The 18,862-nt window shown below is 46.1% G+C and overlaps 1 protein-coding gene across 1 annotated transcript in view; it reads right to left on the bottom strand.

Annotated features, from left to right (window-relative positions):
- Window positions 1–18,862, bottom strand: part of FAM151A (family with sequence similarity 151 member A) — a 415,979-nt gene that overhangs the window by 92,961 nt on the left and 304,156 nt on the right. The window contains exon 5 of the mRNA XM_069642124.1: window positions 13,573–13,797. Coding sequence (XP_069498225.1) covers window positions 13,573–13,797 — 225 coding nt within the window. The remainder of the gene's footprint in view (window positions 1–13,572; window positions 13,798–18,862) is intronic.

Below are 18,862 nucleotides of genomic sequence, written 5' to 3'. Positions count from 1 at the left end.
TCGAGATGGCACATCAAAAATATTAAATTGGAGGTTGTTGATGCCTATCCCTATCTGGGGATGCCCATTTTGAGTAAACCATGTATTAATTTCTTCCAATAGGTAGTTAATCTGAAAACTTTAAAGAAATGGAACGTGATAAGGAAATACATGGTTAGTAAGGGTGGCCACTCCATTGAAGGCTTTCTATAAATATATAAGAGTTGTATTATCCCTGGAATCATGCATGCTATAGAAACAGTGGAAAGCAAATATCTGAGTAAATTAGACCAACTCGAAGGGAAGCTTTGGAGGCCAGTTCTTGGGCTACCTAAAGCTGTGCCTATACAAGCAATAAAATGCGAGTTGGGGACTGCTTCCCTTTCCACGTTGTGGAAAATAGGATGTTGTAAACTCTATTTTAAAATAATATTGGGGGAAGAGGGGAATGAAAACCATCTTGGTCTCATAGGGAAAAATAAGAGTGAAGGCAGGTATCAGAACTTGTATATGGTTAGTTTACAACAAACAGTACTAGCCTTCCTTGAAACCTTAGGTTTTAATGAATTTACGGGGAAGGATAATATTGTACGCATTCTGAAAAGCCTCAAAGAAAAAGCATGTATTTGGGATTTGAGTGAAAATCAGTCTTATCTATATAATATTCCTCGATATGCAGTTTATGCTCTTTAAGGTCTTAAACCAGCTACTCCTAAACAGTATCTGTTAAATACAGAAAATAGGACGCTGAGGAGATTTATTTTACAGTTACGTATGAACACTCTCCCATGTAATGAAATAATCGGGGCTTGGACTAATATACCCCGTGCTGAAAGATTGTGTAGACACTGTAAATTAGAGGTTGAGACAGCAAGACACCTTTTAACTATGTACACTAAACTAAAGGAATGGTATTCTAAAGGGTACTCAAATTTTGTTGGGGATCTTCAAAGGATCGAATCCAATCAATTCTGGTCAGCTATTTTTGATGGAGAAATTAAGGTTTTTATGGGGGTAGCTTTTTATATTTGGAAGCGAGCAATTTGTTCCTTTTAAAAATAATGTATTATCTCTGTTTTCTATATATGAATAATATGAAATCAATGTATGTCTTTTCTCTTGTTATTGATGTAATTGTTATTTGATAGTGTATAAGGTTTTAATTAACCAATACGCACTTTAAATTTAATGAAAAAAATAAAAAAAAAATATATAGGACTGCATCTAAATAATTAACCTTTTATACACATTCCTGGTAAGAAGTGTATATCATTTGTAATTGTAGAGAATCAAAGTAAAGCACTCTCTTCTTCAGGAGCATTGTCTTCACACTGTCAATAGCACAAAAGCACAGTGGTTCAGATAGATATTATACATGTTGCAAAATCCATAGACACAAGAGTGTAGGCTAAGTTAATGTATCACATATCAAAAAGGAATACGTAGTCATTGTTCCAAATTAGTTAAACTGAATGGACCAAGTAAGATGTCTGCATAAGTAGAAGTTGAACTTGCGCCTACAATAAATGGACGTTCTTCCCAAGCACTCAAAATTGGAGTACATTTAGAGATTTGGTTAATCAGTTCTTGCCTCAGGGACCAGGTGTGACAACAAGTAATATAATCTGAAAGTTAAAAAAACGTATTCGCAAAGGTGTAAAGTAGTGTATTAAAAGATATGCAAATTAAAATTAGTATGATTATTACCTTACTGTCCGATAGCTAGTAGATGAATATTACCTGGAGGTTTTTAGAGAAGAAAATGGTACACACCACCTAAGTGTTGTGATAAAGGAATCGTAGCACCTAATGTAGTCTGATTTAGAAAGCATGTAGTTAGAGTATTGCACCTCTAACCGCAGTCAAAAACTTGGCTCCAAGAGTAGCGGAAAATGCTAAGATCCACTATGAAATATTTTAGCAGTGTGTGTAAAGCATAGCAATGTGGCCATGTCACACCCGCTTCTTATGCGCCTATGATTAGACATCTTTTGGGTTGCAATTATATTACTATAGGCATATCCCTTTTGGTTCAGTAATAAATATTTTCACCTCATTTATTTGCTTCTCTCTTACCACTTTTCTGTTAATTCATTTTTTATTCACATAATCATTGTTTTATAGAACACCTGAAGTGACAGCTGGTTTGGTTAGTGGAAGAAGCAGCAGAATGTGAGGTCTTGACACAAAGAGGAAGATGGGACATTGGCCCTCATTACGACCCTGGCGTAAGGGGTATTACGCCAGTGTAATGCATGGCGTAGCCTTCCGCCTTACTACGAGTTCCCGTAGCGCCATGGCGGTTTTCACGCCTGGTTTTTCCGGGCGGAAAAATCCATGGCGCTACGGGACCTGTTGTTAATTATGCCACCGTAATTTACGGTGGCTTAATTAACGCCTTCCCCACTCCCATTATACCCTATGGGGCAAAAATGGGAATGGGGAAGGGTAAATGGGGATTGGGGACTTACCGCCCCGCCAAGGTCGGAATGGGGTGGTAAGTCCGCCAACCCCCATGGCGGAGTTGGCAGCTCTGCGCCATGGTCCATGGTGCAAATTGCACCATGGACCTCCGCCAGGGTCGTAATGAGGGCCATTGGCTTTAAAACTGAAGCTGGCCTTAGATCATGGTTTAGGCCCGCTCCAGCCTCTCATTCACAATGAAACAGCCAATATTATCTGTTATGATGAGGCTTTACAGCAAGGGAGAGAGGTCTATATATAACAAGTTATTGGCCGACACCCGAGTTGTTGGCCCAAGAAAAAGCTGATGGTGCATGTCATGTTGATAAAGAGGCCCTTTAGCCTCATTATGTGGGAGGGGATAGCTGGGGTGCGAGGTGAGAAAAAGGAAAGTGACAGGGACTGAAGGGAAGTTGGGTAGTTGTCAGAAATAGAGACGTGATCAGTCGCATCGTCACTGCCTCCTTATTTCAGGCCCGACCCGTAACACGGGCGGCGGGCTGATTGAGGTTCGATGCTACCGGCAGCAGCATGTTGCTGGCCCATTACATTGGCAGCAAAGAGGTTCACCCTCACACGTGTGCATGGGTGCAGTGCGTCAACGCAGGAAACTGCGCAACACTCTCCCCATTTGATCCTTTCGGGTGGTGACGGAGCCCCATGTAGACTGAGCGGCTGGTCGAAGCTGCGTTGCTCCTAAGTCACACGGCCAGGCTCCTTTTGACCTGACAGACACAAGTAATGTGGGCCCAAGGTGTGCTCGATGGGCAAAGCACTTCAAGGTCTACATAGGGGCTATGGGGTATGTTGATCATGAGAGGAAAAAGAACCCGCTGACCCTGGCCATCTCGGACGTTTTGTATGAACTGAAAGGGGAGGCGAAAGCACAGTTCCATGAAATCCAGAAGGCCCTAGCCACATATTTTGCACCGCACTCAAATGTTGATTAAGAACGACCCGTGTTCCACATAACAACCCAGGAACCGGGGGAGACCCTTGATAATTTTGTCATGAGGCTAAGTATCGACATCGAGCATTGCGCTATCACCGCTTTTCCAACGACAAGGCGCTCAGGTCCTAAGTGATATCAGGGTGTGAATCGCAGGGTTTCACAATAAACTGCTACAGAAACAGAGATCATTGGATGAAATCTTAGCCATGGCCAGATCAGACTCGGATACCTCCCTGGAAGTACAAAACATTGGGAACTAAAGATTGTCTCCTCAACCAAAGACCGCAAATTGGTCCAAAAAACATCGCCTGCACAAAGGGAAGGCACCAGTAAATCAGGCATGACGTGTTATCGGTGTGGTTACGAATACCGACATGAAGGCACGTGCTCCACCCTCGGACAGAAATGTGCAACGTTTGGGAGAGAGGACCACTTCCGAGCGGTGTGCAGGAACTCACTCCACCCCTTTCTGAGAAATCCCTCACCATCATGGCTGGCGACACAAGAAGTATCACACGAAAGAGCGTAGAAGCACCAGGGACCCCAGAAGACACAAACCACTAGAAGGGGACCATGACAAATACTATGAGTGGAAGTCACAGAGGTCTCCAGAAAGAAGGACATCACGCCGCCCAAGACGAAACCTTTGATATGTAGTGGCAAGCTCACAATCCGAAAGTAACTCATCAGGTTCATCCGCTGACCAATGAAAGAGAGGATATGCGTGGGCACCACACAACACCACAGCAAAAGAACACAGCCTCATACCCTACAAGTCCTCAATACACCCACAGTATTCCTCATCGACACACGGGAGACTGTAAAATGGAATGAGTAAAGAGACCTACAACAAGCTCCCGCAACCCCCAAAACCAAAGCCATTGATGGTGGACCTTTAATCCTACGGATCTGACACCCCACTTCCATGCACACAAATCACATACGGCACGTATACAGCTGCAGCCTGGTCCACATCATCTATCGCATCATGGCGCATAAATACATGGCCGAGATGGCAATGTGGTCAAAATGTTCCCGAACCTATTCAAGGGCCTGGGGAAACTGAGGAACTGTAAAGTCAAACTGCACATCAACCCTACCATTAAACCGGTCACCCATCACTACAACACTACAGGGGAATCTCACTAATATTCATAGACAAGTCCAAGTAGAGCTCTACCACCTGGCTCTCCCCAATAGTCCCTTTGCCTAAGAAATCAGCGGAGGGATCTATCCGTCTATGTGTAGACATGCGCAGGCCGAACTAAGCCATCCAAAGAGAAAGATACCAGGCACCCCGGATCACTGACATGATACACCTCTTAAATGGTGCCACCGTTTTCTACAAACTTGATCGTAATAAGGGCTACCACTAACTGGAACTGGCACCAACTTTCGTAACACACATTAGGTTATTCCGCTACAAGAAACTCAATTTTGGTTTATCGTCGGTGGCAGAGATTTTACAGGATGAAATACACCAGATCATAAAGCGCATACCAAATTGTCTGAACTACAGCGACAACATCCTTGTCTTCGGTAGATCCTTGAGTGAGCATGATGACGCCCTACACCATGTCTTTGTGGCACTAAAAACCGCAAGAGTAACATAAATGCGAGTTCCGGAAACACACATTGACATTTTTCAGACACATCTTTTCAGACCAGGGAATGGGACAGAAAAAGTGGCGGCCCTGACTGAAACATCCAAGCCATCCACCATCTCAGATCATTCCTAGGACTGGATAGCTATTGTGCCAGGTACCTGCAAAATTACGTCACCATCAGTGCACCCCTCTGTGACCTCACCAGAGATTGTCAGGAGTTCATCTGGTCACTGGAGTGTCAGGCCAGTTTTGAGGACATCCATGCAAATAACAAGTCTGCGACAGATATGGCCCACTTCAGCTCTGCGAAAGACACAGAAGTAACTGTAGATGCCAGACCTGTGGGGCTTGGCGCCATACTGTCACAATTCAACCCAAAGTAACCACATGCCAAACACGTGATCACCTACGCAATCCACAGCCTCACTGACACGGAACAAAGATACTCCCAAGCCAAAAAGCCTGGCGGTGGTCTGGACATGCAAGTATTTCCACTTCTTCCTATGTGGCAAGGCCATCATCACGGACCACCAGGCTATCCTCATGATCTATGGCAGCCGAAGGCACGGATGCCAACACGCATCGCCTGGTGGGGTCTCCGGCTACAAGACTATAAATTCACATTTCAAAATAGGCCTGGGAAAGACAAAAACCCAGCAGACTCCCTGTCGTGTCACCCTCAGGGGGCTGCACGTCAGGAACACTCGGTAGCGGAAGAATACCTGAATTATGTCATCCACCAAATGCTCAATTCCCAATCGCATGAACGACGCTCCAGAAAGAATCGGAGACTGACCAGGCGCTCAACATCGTGGACCAATGCCTTCGAGGGGGAGGATGGGGCATGCAAAGGATATGGTCAAGCACTTGTATCAACCTGTCTAAGATGACATGCAAAGTCTGTGCCTGGTTCAGGAAGAACTCACTGTCACAGACGACAACATTATCATCAACGCTGCAAGATTGTACTGCCTACATCACTCTTCCAAAGGGTCATTGACCTCGCCCACAAGGGTAATCTGGGGAACTGCCTCAACATAGAAACTTCTCCGCCAGAAAGTATGGTTTCCCCAACTCGACATTAGGGTAGAAAGTATGCTGCAGAACTGCGCCATATGCAGGGTAATTGCCCCTCCACCAAAGCCTCAACTGCTGCAGATGTCTTGCCTGCCAGAAGTAGTATGGGAAGAACTGGCGATTGATTTCTTTGGACCCATGGGAGATGGCTCCCATGTACTTGTACTAATTGACAAATACTTGAGATTCCCAGAGGTCCAGATCATACCCTCCACTGCAGCTACTGTGGTCATTCCAGCATTGGACCGAATCCTCACAGCCTACAGCATCCCAAAGGTAATTAGGTCGGACAATGGACCGCGGTTCACGAGCCATGACTTTGCATACTATATGTGGTTTAAACATTGCAAAATAACTCCCCTCTGACCACAGGCCAACGGCATGACGGAACGTTTCATGTCTAACATCAAGATAACTTTACAGATTGCTCAAGTCACAAGCAAGCCCTTCGACCGAGTCTGATATCAGTTCTTGAGAAAATACAGACATACACCACATTGCTCCACAGGCGAATGTCCTGCCCGACCTAATGTTCAGCCAGCAAGTCAGGGCTGGGCTCCCGCAAAATCCAGAAGAGGGACTGGGCCACTACGACACATACGAAATGTGTGGTCACATGATTCAGCTGTCAAGCAGACAATGAGAGAAGTGGTTGATGCCCGGAGAGGTGCCAAGGAGTCTGCGCTGGACATTGGAGATTGAGTGCTAGTGAAGCAGGTGAAGCAAAGAAAGGAGGACTCCATATTCGCTCCCAGCAACCTCACTGTGTCACTCCGAAATGGAACTATGGTCACAGTGAGTGATGGTGAGGGGTGAACTATCATGCACAATGGGGGTCATTCTGAGTATGGAGGTAAACATGCTGCTATTAGCGGCATGGCTACCCCCATACCGGGTACCGGGTCCGGATTCCTTGAATGAGGAATTACCGGGCCATTCGGATCTCGGAGGGCACGGTAATTCCTCATTCAAGGAACTCGGACCCGGTACATCCCCATTCCCATTCGAGCCCCCATAGGGCTCAATGGGAATGGGGAGGGTGCTAACAACGGGCCCGTTAATAACGGGCCCGTTGTTAGCTCCCTGGCCTGCTCGCTGGACCCGCTAAGGACGCCTGGTAAGGTCCCGCGAGCAGAACTCGTAATGAGGCGGTAAGGGGTTGACGGCTCCCGCACCTTTACCGGCGCCGTTAACCCCTTACCGCCAGGGTCGGAATGACCCCCAATGTGTTTCTCTTTAAGAAAGCAGGGGACGAAAACCTCAGAGAAAGTGACATGGAAGAAGAGACACTAGGAGAACCGATGAGTCCTATATGGGGGACAGTGAGGGGTCCGAGGAAGAGTGGGAAATGAGGGAGAACCTGCGACAAAGCACGCCAAGGGCAAGCCCAGTATGCCAGTCAGCAGGATGCCCTGTGAGGCTCAAGATAAAGCCTTTGAGACTGATAGAAGAAATGGATTAAACCCCTTTGTGTTTAAGAAGGTGGGAGATGTTAATAAGAGGCTTGTTAGCCTCTGATGGCTCACTGGCATTCCATTGTTATAATGATGCTGAACCCACTTATTAAACTTGCTCATGAACTTGGAACCATAGAGTTCCCTTTGTAAATGCATGCGGACAGAGGGGCATGGATTTATGAGTTTCCTATTGGGCAGGTGTATCCTTTAACCTCTGGGTCCACAGGGCTGTCCAGCACCACTGTTTGTTCTATCCAGATAGTATCCTCTGGCACTTGAACAGGCAGCCCCTACTTTATTGGTTGGCAACAGGCTAACAAGCCTAGAAAAATATAAATCGTCAGTTTACATTAAAACTAACTTTTTGCCAGTGTCGAAGTGTACGAAAAGAAGTAGTGGAACTATGTTCCCTACTGGTCTGCACCGCTCCCCACAAAGCCCATCACCACGCCCCCCTCCCATGCACAATACAAAGCCCAAAACACATGTGCCTGCTGTTTAAGGGAACGTCCAGTGCAGTGCACTGAAGTGCAAGATCCCACTTATTCCTACACTTTTATTTTAAAGCGAAACCGTTCCGGAACGGCTTCTTTTTAAAATAAAAGTATAGGAACGGTAAAACTTAATTAAAAGAAGTACAAGAGCACCGCTCCCGCTCACTTCGACCACTGCTTTTTTAAATTTAATAGAACCGAGCATAAAGTTAGCCAACTTTCACACGAACAAAAGAGCTGGCGGAGGGAAGCAAGGTTGCATTACTTCAGCTTCACAAGCTTCTTAGAAGGTGAAAATAAATTAAAGTAGCGAATGGACAACTATTTTATTAGACAGAAAGTGTGAGGAGTATGGGACACATGGACAGTGTAAGGCAACTCACAATGCGATGTAGGATTTCTTCACTCAAGTGACTCACAATGCTCTTAGTGGGAAATGCACCAACATGTCGCCCTCAGAATTCTGACTCACAAAATTCTGACTTTTTTTTCGACCCCCCCCTAACACCACATATATATCTGGGGGCTATGGGATATAATACTATCATGGGGGGGTTGGGCCCTCCCCCTCATATGTATGTGGTGTAAAGGGGGTTGAAAAAAAACGAAGAAAAAAGTCGCCATTTTCAGCTGTCGGAATTCTGGTGGTAGAACATGACAGAGTGGTGAGGTGTGTATTAGAGAGGTTGAGAAAGGCAGGTCTCACAGTGCAAAGGAGTAAATGCAGGATAGGGGTCAAGGAAGTTGAATATCTTGGGCATAAAATATCGAGTCAAGGTGTGTCACCTAAGTGTATCTTGGTAGAAAGCATTTGCAAGGCTCCAGCGCCAGTTGACAAAGATCAATTAAGATAATTTATGGGGATGGCAGAATTCTAACACAAATTTGTCAATAGATTTGCCTCCATCTCTACTCCCTTGAGGAATCTGCTTAAGAAGGGGATCCATTTCAAATGGTCTGAGGAATGTCAGATAGCCTTTACAGCTATTAAGGAAGGCATTTCTAGGGCTCCATTGTTGGGTGGTTTTGTGAATGGAAGGAAGACTGTGCTTTTGTTAGACGCGAGTCTGTTAGGGTTGGGTGCCTCATTGTCTCAACTGGACTCAGAAAAGTAGAGCATGTAATAGCGTTTGCCTCTAGACCTTTACGGGGAGCAGAAAATAACTATTCTGTAATGGAAAGAGAAGCTATGGCAGTGTTTTGGGCAATACTTCATTTTAAATTATTTCTTTGGGGTCAGGAATTTCAGGTAAAAACTGACCATAAACCTCTGGTCCAACTTATGAGCAGCAGTCAGCGGGCTAAGGGTTCACCAAGAATTGCTAGGTGGATGATAGGTTTACAGGGCTACAATTTCAGAATGAGTTATGTCCCTGGCAAGGAAAATGTGGTCGCTGACTGTCTGTCTAAGCTTCCGGTGGAGGACGGGGGAAATGGCTGGAATGGTCAGAGAGGAGAATATGATCATCTCTGATGTTGCGTGTGGTGCTGTGAACAAGGATGAGTGGCTGGAGGCGGACAGAGAGGACATGATTGTGTCTAAAGTGAAGGAATGGAAAAGAGGGAGATGGCCCAGTAAAGAAGTGTTGGACAGGTGTTATGATCGCTACCATGAAGTGAAACAAGAATTAAGTCTATCTGAGGATGGGTGTCGACTAAGGATAGGATCAAAGATTGTGCCTCCACTTGGCATCAGGGCCCGGTTGGTCAACTTAGCCCATCAAGGTCATTTGGGCATGGGAGGTACCAAGAGGCTGTTAAAACAGTCATTTTGGTGGCTGGGCATGGATAGCGAAGTTGAAAAAAGGGTCCGGTCATGCAAGGAGTGTGAAAAGAGTGATAAAGGTAAAGTGCTGAGGGAGGTTCCGCTTTCTCCAATACAAGTTCCGAGTGAAACATGGAAAAAAGTGGCAGTTGATCTTATGGGTCCCATACAAGGGCTTGGTGATGGATATACATTTGTAGTGGTTATGGTGGATTATCACACTAAATGGTTGGAGTGGAGAGCGTTAAGGGAGGCTACACCACTGAAATTATTTCATTTTTTGAAGACATTTTTTTCAGGGAGGGATTCCCAACGGAGACAATTACGGACAACGGGGTCCAATTCTGGTCTGACCGAATGAAGGAGTTTTTAGAGCAATTTGGAATCAAACATCTACGCACAGCGATGTATCGCCCTAGGGCCAACGGTTTGGTTGAGAGAGCCAACAGATTCATCAAAGGAGAGATACAGCTGGCATTCAGTTCGGGTTTAGAGTGGACCAATGTACTTAAGGAAATAGTGTGGAGTTACCGCACAACACTCCATTCTAAAACAAACATTTCTCCTTTTGTGCCATTGAAGGGTCGCCAGCCTGCCGCAAAACTGTGTATGGGATGGTTGGAGCAGGATGTATTGAGGTGGATCGGCAGGAAGTTATGAAGTTAATTTTGGGGGCTCAAAATGAGTACAAACAAAGATTTGATGCTGTCTCCAAGGTCTCCAAGGTCAAGAATGTTGAGTACAGTGTGGGAGATCTTGTGTTAATTAAGAATCCTTGTTTCGGATTTAAATGTTTGGAGAGTAAACATTTAGGGCTAAAGAGGATTACTGCAGTTCGTGGCAGTGTTGTAATATTGGAAGGTGGTGAATTCTGGTCTAAGGCGAGGTTGGTTAAAAGCTCTGCTGGGGTCAGTGATGAAGAGGTGGCGGATAGCAATGGGGATGCTGACCTCATTCCTGGAGAATGTGGGTATGGATGGGGGTGAAACACCCCTAAGTGAGTGTGGTGAGGATGGTCATACAACAGTTATAGAGACATCTAGGAGAAGGGTAAGAAAAATGCCTAGCTGCTTCAAAGATTTCTGTTGCAAGTGATTTGTTTATTCATTTTCAATGTCTAAGGAGGGAGATGTGTTAGGATAAGAAGCTGTCTCTGTGCTCTTTTATTATTATGTGTTTTTTATTGATTTATTATGGTTCTCTTATTATGATGTTGTAGTGTTCTTTAGTGCGTGACCTGTTGATGTCTGATCCTGGTTCCAGAACTCAGGTGGTTCTGAAACCAGTTGGTCACTTGGCTTTTCCTTGAAGGCAGTGCCTGCTGCCTGTTCCTGTTTGACTTAATAAACTTCCTACATACCTCTCATGTCGCCTCCGCTTTAATTCAACAGGGTCGTAGATCCCTCTTAGTGCTCTGGTAGTATCCTCTACCAGTTGTACTTCTTTGTGGGCAACATAATATACTACTGCTTAGTGCAGGCGCTATATGCAACAAAATTCAATAACAAAGAATTTTAAAGACTGCTGTGCACATGGTACTATCTACTCGCCCTCTTGTCTCTGCCCAACAGAGCGTTTCCCTACTCCACTAGGAAGCTTTGGATCACAATTAAAACATAACTTAAAATCAAAATAAATTCACCTTCACGTCTGTATCATTGCTGTTGGAAGAGGTGTTATGGATGCATTAGAACCCTTTACCTCAAAATGGCTTCGCCCCCCCCCCCCCCCGCACCCCTGTACTGGAGAATATCCAACTGCATGTTGCCAAAATCCCAGAGTCGTTCCTACACCTCACCCCTCTGACTGCAATCCGTTTAAGAATGCTTGCACTATCCCATTCCTGAATCATGGAACTGACTTGATCTATCAATGTGTGTAGCTTAATCAGTGACCCCACACAGGAGACCATATAGACCAGGCGGATGCATCTACTGAGATGCAGTGCGTATGCACAGTATAGAACACATTCTGAAGGACTCACACACGGGCATGCCTGCACCCACCACATAAATGCCAAAACGGAACGATCTTGGCCACATTATGCCAGTTGCCCCCCTTTCTGTATTTATCTTCTGTTCTGCCAAGGTGATTTGCCCAAACTGATTATGCAATATGAATAATCCGGAATGTATTCAAGAGAAGTCACACAAACCGCACAGGTGCGCTCCGCAGATCTCCCACACTTTCAATGCTGTGCCCCTTGATTCCGCTTTCTTGGCCTCCTCTCATGTATCTGTAACTCTGCCATGTGCAATGCTTTCAGTTTGGACACCCGCTTGCGTTCAAATGTTTTCATCCACGATGCAGCTCCAAACGACTAGAAACCTTGTATTCACAAGTGGCTAATTGACATGGTTGCGTTTTGTTTGCAAGGGATGAATCGCAGGCAAGGCCCCTGGGACAAGCAGCTGCGTTGCATGAAGCACGTTTTTCACTAGCATCTCCTTCTGCTTCTAAACTCTAAAATAATAGATAATAGTCTTACCCAATGTACTGCTAGTAAACGTGTAGACCTTGAAAGAATGAAGGCCTTAGGCACCCCTGCCAGCATTCAAACTTGTGAAGTGCAGGCAGTCCACATTTCAGAGTTAAGCACTTATCAAACAAACTTCTATATGGGTAGCTCTAGGAAGGGAAAGAGTGATAGATGCAAATACTTGAGCTAATTTGTCTTAATTACAAAAAATGACTTGCTTTCAGTGTATATGCACCATTACAGAAGGGAACCCACCAGACAAAAATCCGTCTTGATCTCCCTCCCCTCCAGTTCTACATGAAATGCTTCTTTACACCACCCCAAATCTGCCCCCCTGTCACCTGTTACCAGTGCATCCTTTTCCACAGTCCTTTATTTGTGAGGTATATCTGATCCCTAAACATTAACACTTCAATAATGTACTTTTTTTAAAACGCCTAGATTTGTTTTTTGTTTTGTTTTTGCCTAAACACCAAATACATGATCAGTGCTCATCCTGTCTCAGCTCTTTTTTTGTATTTTATTTTTTTATATTTACATTTTTATTAGATTTACAATCATAACAGATGGCCGGCTCGTTCCGTACAATCTATGTGTTGGTCTACTGAGGGTGGAGCAGGCCATTCTGATTCCTATATACATTTCCTCTTGGAGACTGTCCCTTGAGTTTGGATTCCTCCATTGCGCGTCTCTACTCTGTGTGGCCCGCTACCAGACATTGATACATTTGTATAACCGGGGAGGAGAACTCCAATTTAGGCTGTTTTTGGCCATGTCCTGGGTCTGGCAGCAAGCTCCTCCACTCTTACTGATACATTCCTGTGCCGAGGAATCCAACTCAGGACACCCAGCCAGCGAAGTAGCTTAAAGATATGCCCTCAGTCAGACAAAGGTGGGTCTGTTTGCAGAATGTATGTAACAAGTTAAGACACTATGAATGCCTTATGTTCACAATGGGCCAGCTCGTTGGCACAGGAGGCATTTTTGCGTTGCCATGATGTTTGAATTATTCTTATACTGACAGGTTAGACTACTGTTCATGCAATCACAGTAAAGCTGGCATTTTTTTATGGCTACTATCATAAAAAGTCAAATAACAATCTTTGTTGCTACATTTTTACCAACCTCAGCAATTCTTTAGTAACTCACTTGCCCTCAAAAAAACATGCCAACACAACCTCTCCCCAACTTCAAGATTAATAACATAGGAAAACAGGCCCACACACTGCAAAACTATGCCTTGCCTCCCTATTTCCAACACTCGCTCATCCTTTCGTTGCTTGTCGATTTGTTTGTTACCTGGTTGACATTTGCAGCAGCCACCTGAAATGCGGCCACGCTGACTTCGCCATAACGGCCCTCACAGGAAAGGTGATGGGCTGCGTCAGGTTCCTGATGACGCCGTACATCTCCTGGATCATATCCCATGTGTAGGTGTTTTTCGGCAATTCGGGGACATACAGGGTCACCCACCCGGGTGAAATTGTTACATTTGGGTACTTGTCTTGCACCAGCCGAAGGAACCTGCAAAATACAAATGTGCCTGATTGCCATGCTTTTATATTTGCAATGCATAGATCCCTTAATTCACTTGCAACGTCACAGATCTCATGGCTGCATATAGCAACTGCTATAACCCTTAGAGCTATAATGCTGCTAGAAGGGTCAGCCCATTAAAGACAGTATATTCTAATTAAACAGTGAGAGACAGAGGGCCTGCAGCATACTAGATATGAAGGCCCTCTGGAATTCTATTGCCATATACCTGTGTGCACGTTCACCTTATTGAATGTCATTTTTGTGTTACTCTGTATTTTGTCGTCTTTGCTCCCCACCCAAGAGTTGGTCAGTAGCAGCAGGCGAATAATGGGCATTGCAGCGCAACGCCTCCCATTATACACAGGTTGTAACTGACTCTGTCATGCATAGTGCTCCACACATGCGCGTTCTGCATGATCGGGAACATTTCGCCTAATGCCTGCAGCAACATACAGAACCTCATCTGGAAAGCTGTTTAACACAGAGGGAGGTAGAGCTTCTGGCCCAGCATGCTCTAGGTGGTGCAATGGCGTCACGCCAATGGAAGCAATCTATTTCAAAGCTCCCCGCCTTGTCCTTATGCAAGGTGAGCAGAGATGGAACTCGGAGTGAAATTATCAGTCAACTGCCTTCCCGGATTTAAATCTGGGCTGAAGGTGATCTAGAGTGGAGCCATGGGACCAAGCAGAAGAAATAGAAAGGGTAAAAAAAGTGTGTGTGAGAGTGAATGTGTGTATGTGTGTGCAGAGAGCAGGCACTCACGATGAAGATGTATTTTATATGTTAATGTTAAAGGATATTTGTACTGCGCACTATCACCACCAGAGTGGTCCCCTGGCACTCCGGCGGCTCTGAAAGAGGGGTGGGAGGGTTGAGTTAGTGGGAATGGGGTGGAAAAGTGCAAGAGAGCAGTGATTTGCTGTTGGCAGCCTCAGCCCAGTGGGTCAGTTGGCTGGGCTTGGGGTGTTTTACGATCGGTAGTCGTTGTGTGCTGTTGTGCAAGTCTATGTGCGGTTTGGTTTGTTTTGTTGTTGCAGTGTAGTGAAGTTTGTGCGGATTGCTGCGTTTTAGGCTTGTGGTTGTGTTTGGTTAGAGTTTGAGCTGTGTATGCAGAGGGGTGAAATTGTTAGTGGATTGGTTAGTTGCCCTTTCTGTCCTTGCAATTATGTCTAGGTGTGATGCTTGCTATCATTCACTATTCCATCTCAGTGTGTGGTGCTTGCTAATTTCAAAATTCTGTCTATATGTGAGGAAGGCTAGTGATCATGATTCCATCCGGGTGTTGCCCTTGTCATCATTACGGTTTCATCTAAGTGTGGCATGTGCTAACATTCCTAATCCTGTCTAGATGTGACGCAAGCTAAAATTGAGAATTCAATCTAAGTGTGGTACATGCTATAGGACAATGCTGGCATTTATTTTGCGCAAGCTGCATGACAGTGTGCTTACCAGTGCAACACGGGCATACCTTGAGTACACAATTTCTTTTTCAATGGCATTTTAGCATATGTTGGACACAGGCATGATTAGCAATGTTTGACAGTATCAATACTGGCATATATTGGAGCAAGTATGAACATTGATTTTTACAGTGGCACACTCACAAATATCAGGCACAGGCAGCATGACAATATATTTACAGCAGTGAAACTATTTGTTCAATTCTCTAGAATCCACCATCATTCTCCAGCTCCCATCCCCGTTTTTCACAGGCCAGACCGTATTATTCCAGCAGCAGTAATTGGGCGCAACACACCTGCTTCTACATATCCCTTAATGGTGTCTGAAATGTCCTTATGTCTCCCGGGAAAGTGTTATAGATACATGCTTTGTGGCCAAAGGAACGTGCATTGGGGGTATTTTCAATTTGCTTACAATAACTGGTGTACAAGTTCACTCCAAACTACCCTCAACTCTTGCTCTACTGTTAAACAATCCTCTGACATCTACCACCTCCTTGAAGACCTCGACCTTGACGTCCTTGCCCTCACCAAGGCGTGGTTCACGGCTAGCTCTGTCCTGAGTTTTAACACTCTCCTACCGAAGGACTACAAGATCCTCTCTAAGCCCAGGCCTAACCGGTCTGGGGGTGGACTGGCCCTGATCTTCCCTGAATGGGTCCCTGCTACTATCATACCCAATCAGTCCTACTCTTCCTTTTAATGCCTCGTCTGCAGGCTTGGTGACTCTCCTATCCTCTCACTGACTCTTGCCACCATCTACAGGCCCCTTGGCCAGTCTCCCTCTTCCTCTCAAAGTGGTCTGACCTCACCTCTTCTCTCCTGGCCTCACCCCTTCAAGCTTCTCCTCCTCTGAGACTTCAATATTCACCTTCACTACCCTGATGTGGCCTCTGGACTCTTTCGCAACCTCTGTGACTCTTCTGTCCCTCTCCATTCTTCCCTCCGATCCAGTGCACTCAGCCAGATGCACCTTGGATGCTCTCTTCTCAGAAAACATACCCATTTCCAACCCTCTTACTGCACCTCTCTCCTGGTCTGATCATGCTCTCCTGTCCTCTCACCTGGACCTTCTAGGTCCCTGGCTAAGCCCCTGCCCGCATAGCCAGTCTCCTTCTCCATCATTCGATTGATGAAGCGAGTGTCAGTTGCTGCTTTTGTCGGCACTTTTATTCCCCCTCCCATTCCTGCCACAGCCCTTATTAACCTTCAACTCTCCATCTCCAATACTCTCGACAACCTTGCCCCTACCATGAGGATCCGCATGTAGCCTGCATCCAAGTGCAACACCTCGTATGACTCCGACATAATCTCTCTGAAACGCAAGTGCAGAACTGCTGAGCGGAAGTGGTAGGCTTCGCGCAAATCCTCTAACAGACTGACCTGCCGCCTGCTGTAAAGCAATACAGATTATCCATCCACTCTAACAAGAAGGCTATATCCAAACTTGCATCTCTGGGGCCACTAACAACACAGCTGAACTGTTCAAAATCTACAAGGAACTCACCAATCCTACTGCAGTCTCCATTTCTCCTCTGCCTTCCATGAGCCTCTGCACTGCACTAGCCTCTCACATCTCAAGACATCCTGTCCTCACTCTCCTCTACACCACTCCCTTCTCCCTCACCCGCTTTCAGGCCTCCCTTGGCACCCCTTTCCCCTTCCCTCCTACTCGCCTCTCTCTCCATATCACCTGAGGAGGTCTTTAGATAAGTCCACTCTATGAAAGTCTCATCCAAACAGGTGCTCCTCTGCTCCTCCAGAACTATCAAGTTCAACATTGCCTCCCTTGCTCCAGCTTGGCTGATTTCTGCAATCACACCTTTGCCACTGGCTCCTTCCCGCTACTCCTAAAGCACTCCCCTGTGCACTCTCTCTTCAATAAGCCTTCTGCCGATTCCTCCTGTCTGGCTAGCTCCCGCCCTATCTCCATTACCCCCTTCCTGGGAAAACGCTTGGGAGTAGCTGGCCATGGAGGATAGCACAGGGGCAACGTGCTGGTCTTGGAAGCAAGACCATGCAGAGCAAATGACTTTCGAATCCCGGATCCGAGTTTAGAAACCGAACTCGGGTATTGAGTGCGTTATAAAAAAACTATTAAAAACATTAAATAAAATCTCCCAGCTTATCCACCACACTGAATCTGTTGGTTGGCTCCACGATTACCAGACTGGCTTCAGAGCTCCCAAAGGCATGGAAACCGCACTCCTGGACACCCGTGAAGACTTGCTGTGTAATCTCAATTCCAACTCTCCTTCCGTTCTCATCCTTCTTGACCTTTCCACTGTCTTTGATACGGTCACCCTTATAAATTGGCTCGGTGATACCCTTGGCATCACAGAGCTGGCTCTGGACTGGCTGACCGCTTTCCTATCTGACCGACTTTCCCAGGTTCAACTCGGGCCATTTCTCTCCTCCAGCACACTCTCCACCTGTGGTGTCCCTTAGGGCTCTATCTTCTACCTTGCCCCTCTAGCCCATTTGTTCTCCGCCTTTTCTCCTAACTTTCAGTGTGTTATGCGGATGTCACGCAGCTCTCCTTCAAGCTTCCCTCCTCTGCCTCCTCTTGATCTCTCATTCCTGACTGTCTGTCTGCTATTCAGGCATGATGCACTTCTAACAATCTTTGCCTTAATGGTAGTAAGACTGAGATCCTTCTCATGGGGACCCCAGCTCCCTCCTTGCCTTCTACACTCTAGCCCCCTCCATGTGCCCCCCCCCTCAGCCTCCTGTGAGGCAATAAACCTTAGTGTTATCTTCGACTCCTCTCTCTCCTCTCCTCACAGACCTTACCAAGAAGGCCCACTTTTAAGCTGCACCTCCTGACAGGCATTCTCCCTTTCCTCACCTTCCCCCAGAAACTCAATGTCTCCAGAGCTCTGGTCCTCTCCAGGCTTGACTACTGCACAAGCCTCTTCCTCAATCTGCCTAATTCCTCCCTTCACCCTTTCAACTAATTCAGAACAGGACTGCAAGGATACAGCAAAAGGTGTTTCAAGGTGCAACAAGACAAAAGAGGGTTTGGGGGGCAGGGATGGATAAAAATAAAAATGGTCCTCAAGGCCAGGGACCGCATCTCTCCAGCCCTAAAATCTCTCCACTGGCTCCCAGTTGCTGTGCGGACCAAGTTCAAGACAATCTGCATTATCCACAAGGCTTTCTGTTGCCTGGGACCCTGCTAAATCCAAATCTCTCTCCCTAAATACCTCCCTGCTAGAGCCCTTCTGTCTTCTAGCTCCAACTCTCTGCAGATTAGACGCTTTTCCAACCAGATAGTGGGGTGGTAGATCTCAATCCTCCACAGGTGCCTCCCTCTAGAATAGCCTCCCTGCCCTTCTCGGATTTGAGCCAGATCTCCTTAAGTTCTGGAAGCTTATCAAGACCCTCATTTTCTGTTCTTCCTTCCCTCAAACCCTCCCCAGCTAATGTGCCCCTCTGCCTCTTTTGACTGACTGCCTGGCTCCTTCTGATTCTGACAAGGCTCCAGGCCCTCCTTCACCAGTCTACCCCTGTACTTGGTCTCTCCAGATCCCTCCCCCCCAACCTGCACTTGCCCTTCCAGGCTCCCTCCCCCTGAAGTAGACTGGCTG

Source organism: Ambystoma mexicanum, chromosome 1q (assembly GCF_040938575.1).
Source record: "Ambystoma mexicanum isolate Mex_15411 chromosome 1q, UKY_AmexF1_1, whole genome shotgun sequence".
Taxonomy (NCBI): domain Eukaryota; kingdom Metazoa; phylum Chordata; class Amphibia; order Caudata; family Ambystomatidae; genus Ambystoma; species Ambystoma mexicanum.
Note: the sequence above shows the minus strand (reverse complement) of the source record. Positions and strands in the feature narration are given on the sequence as shown.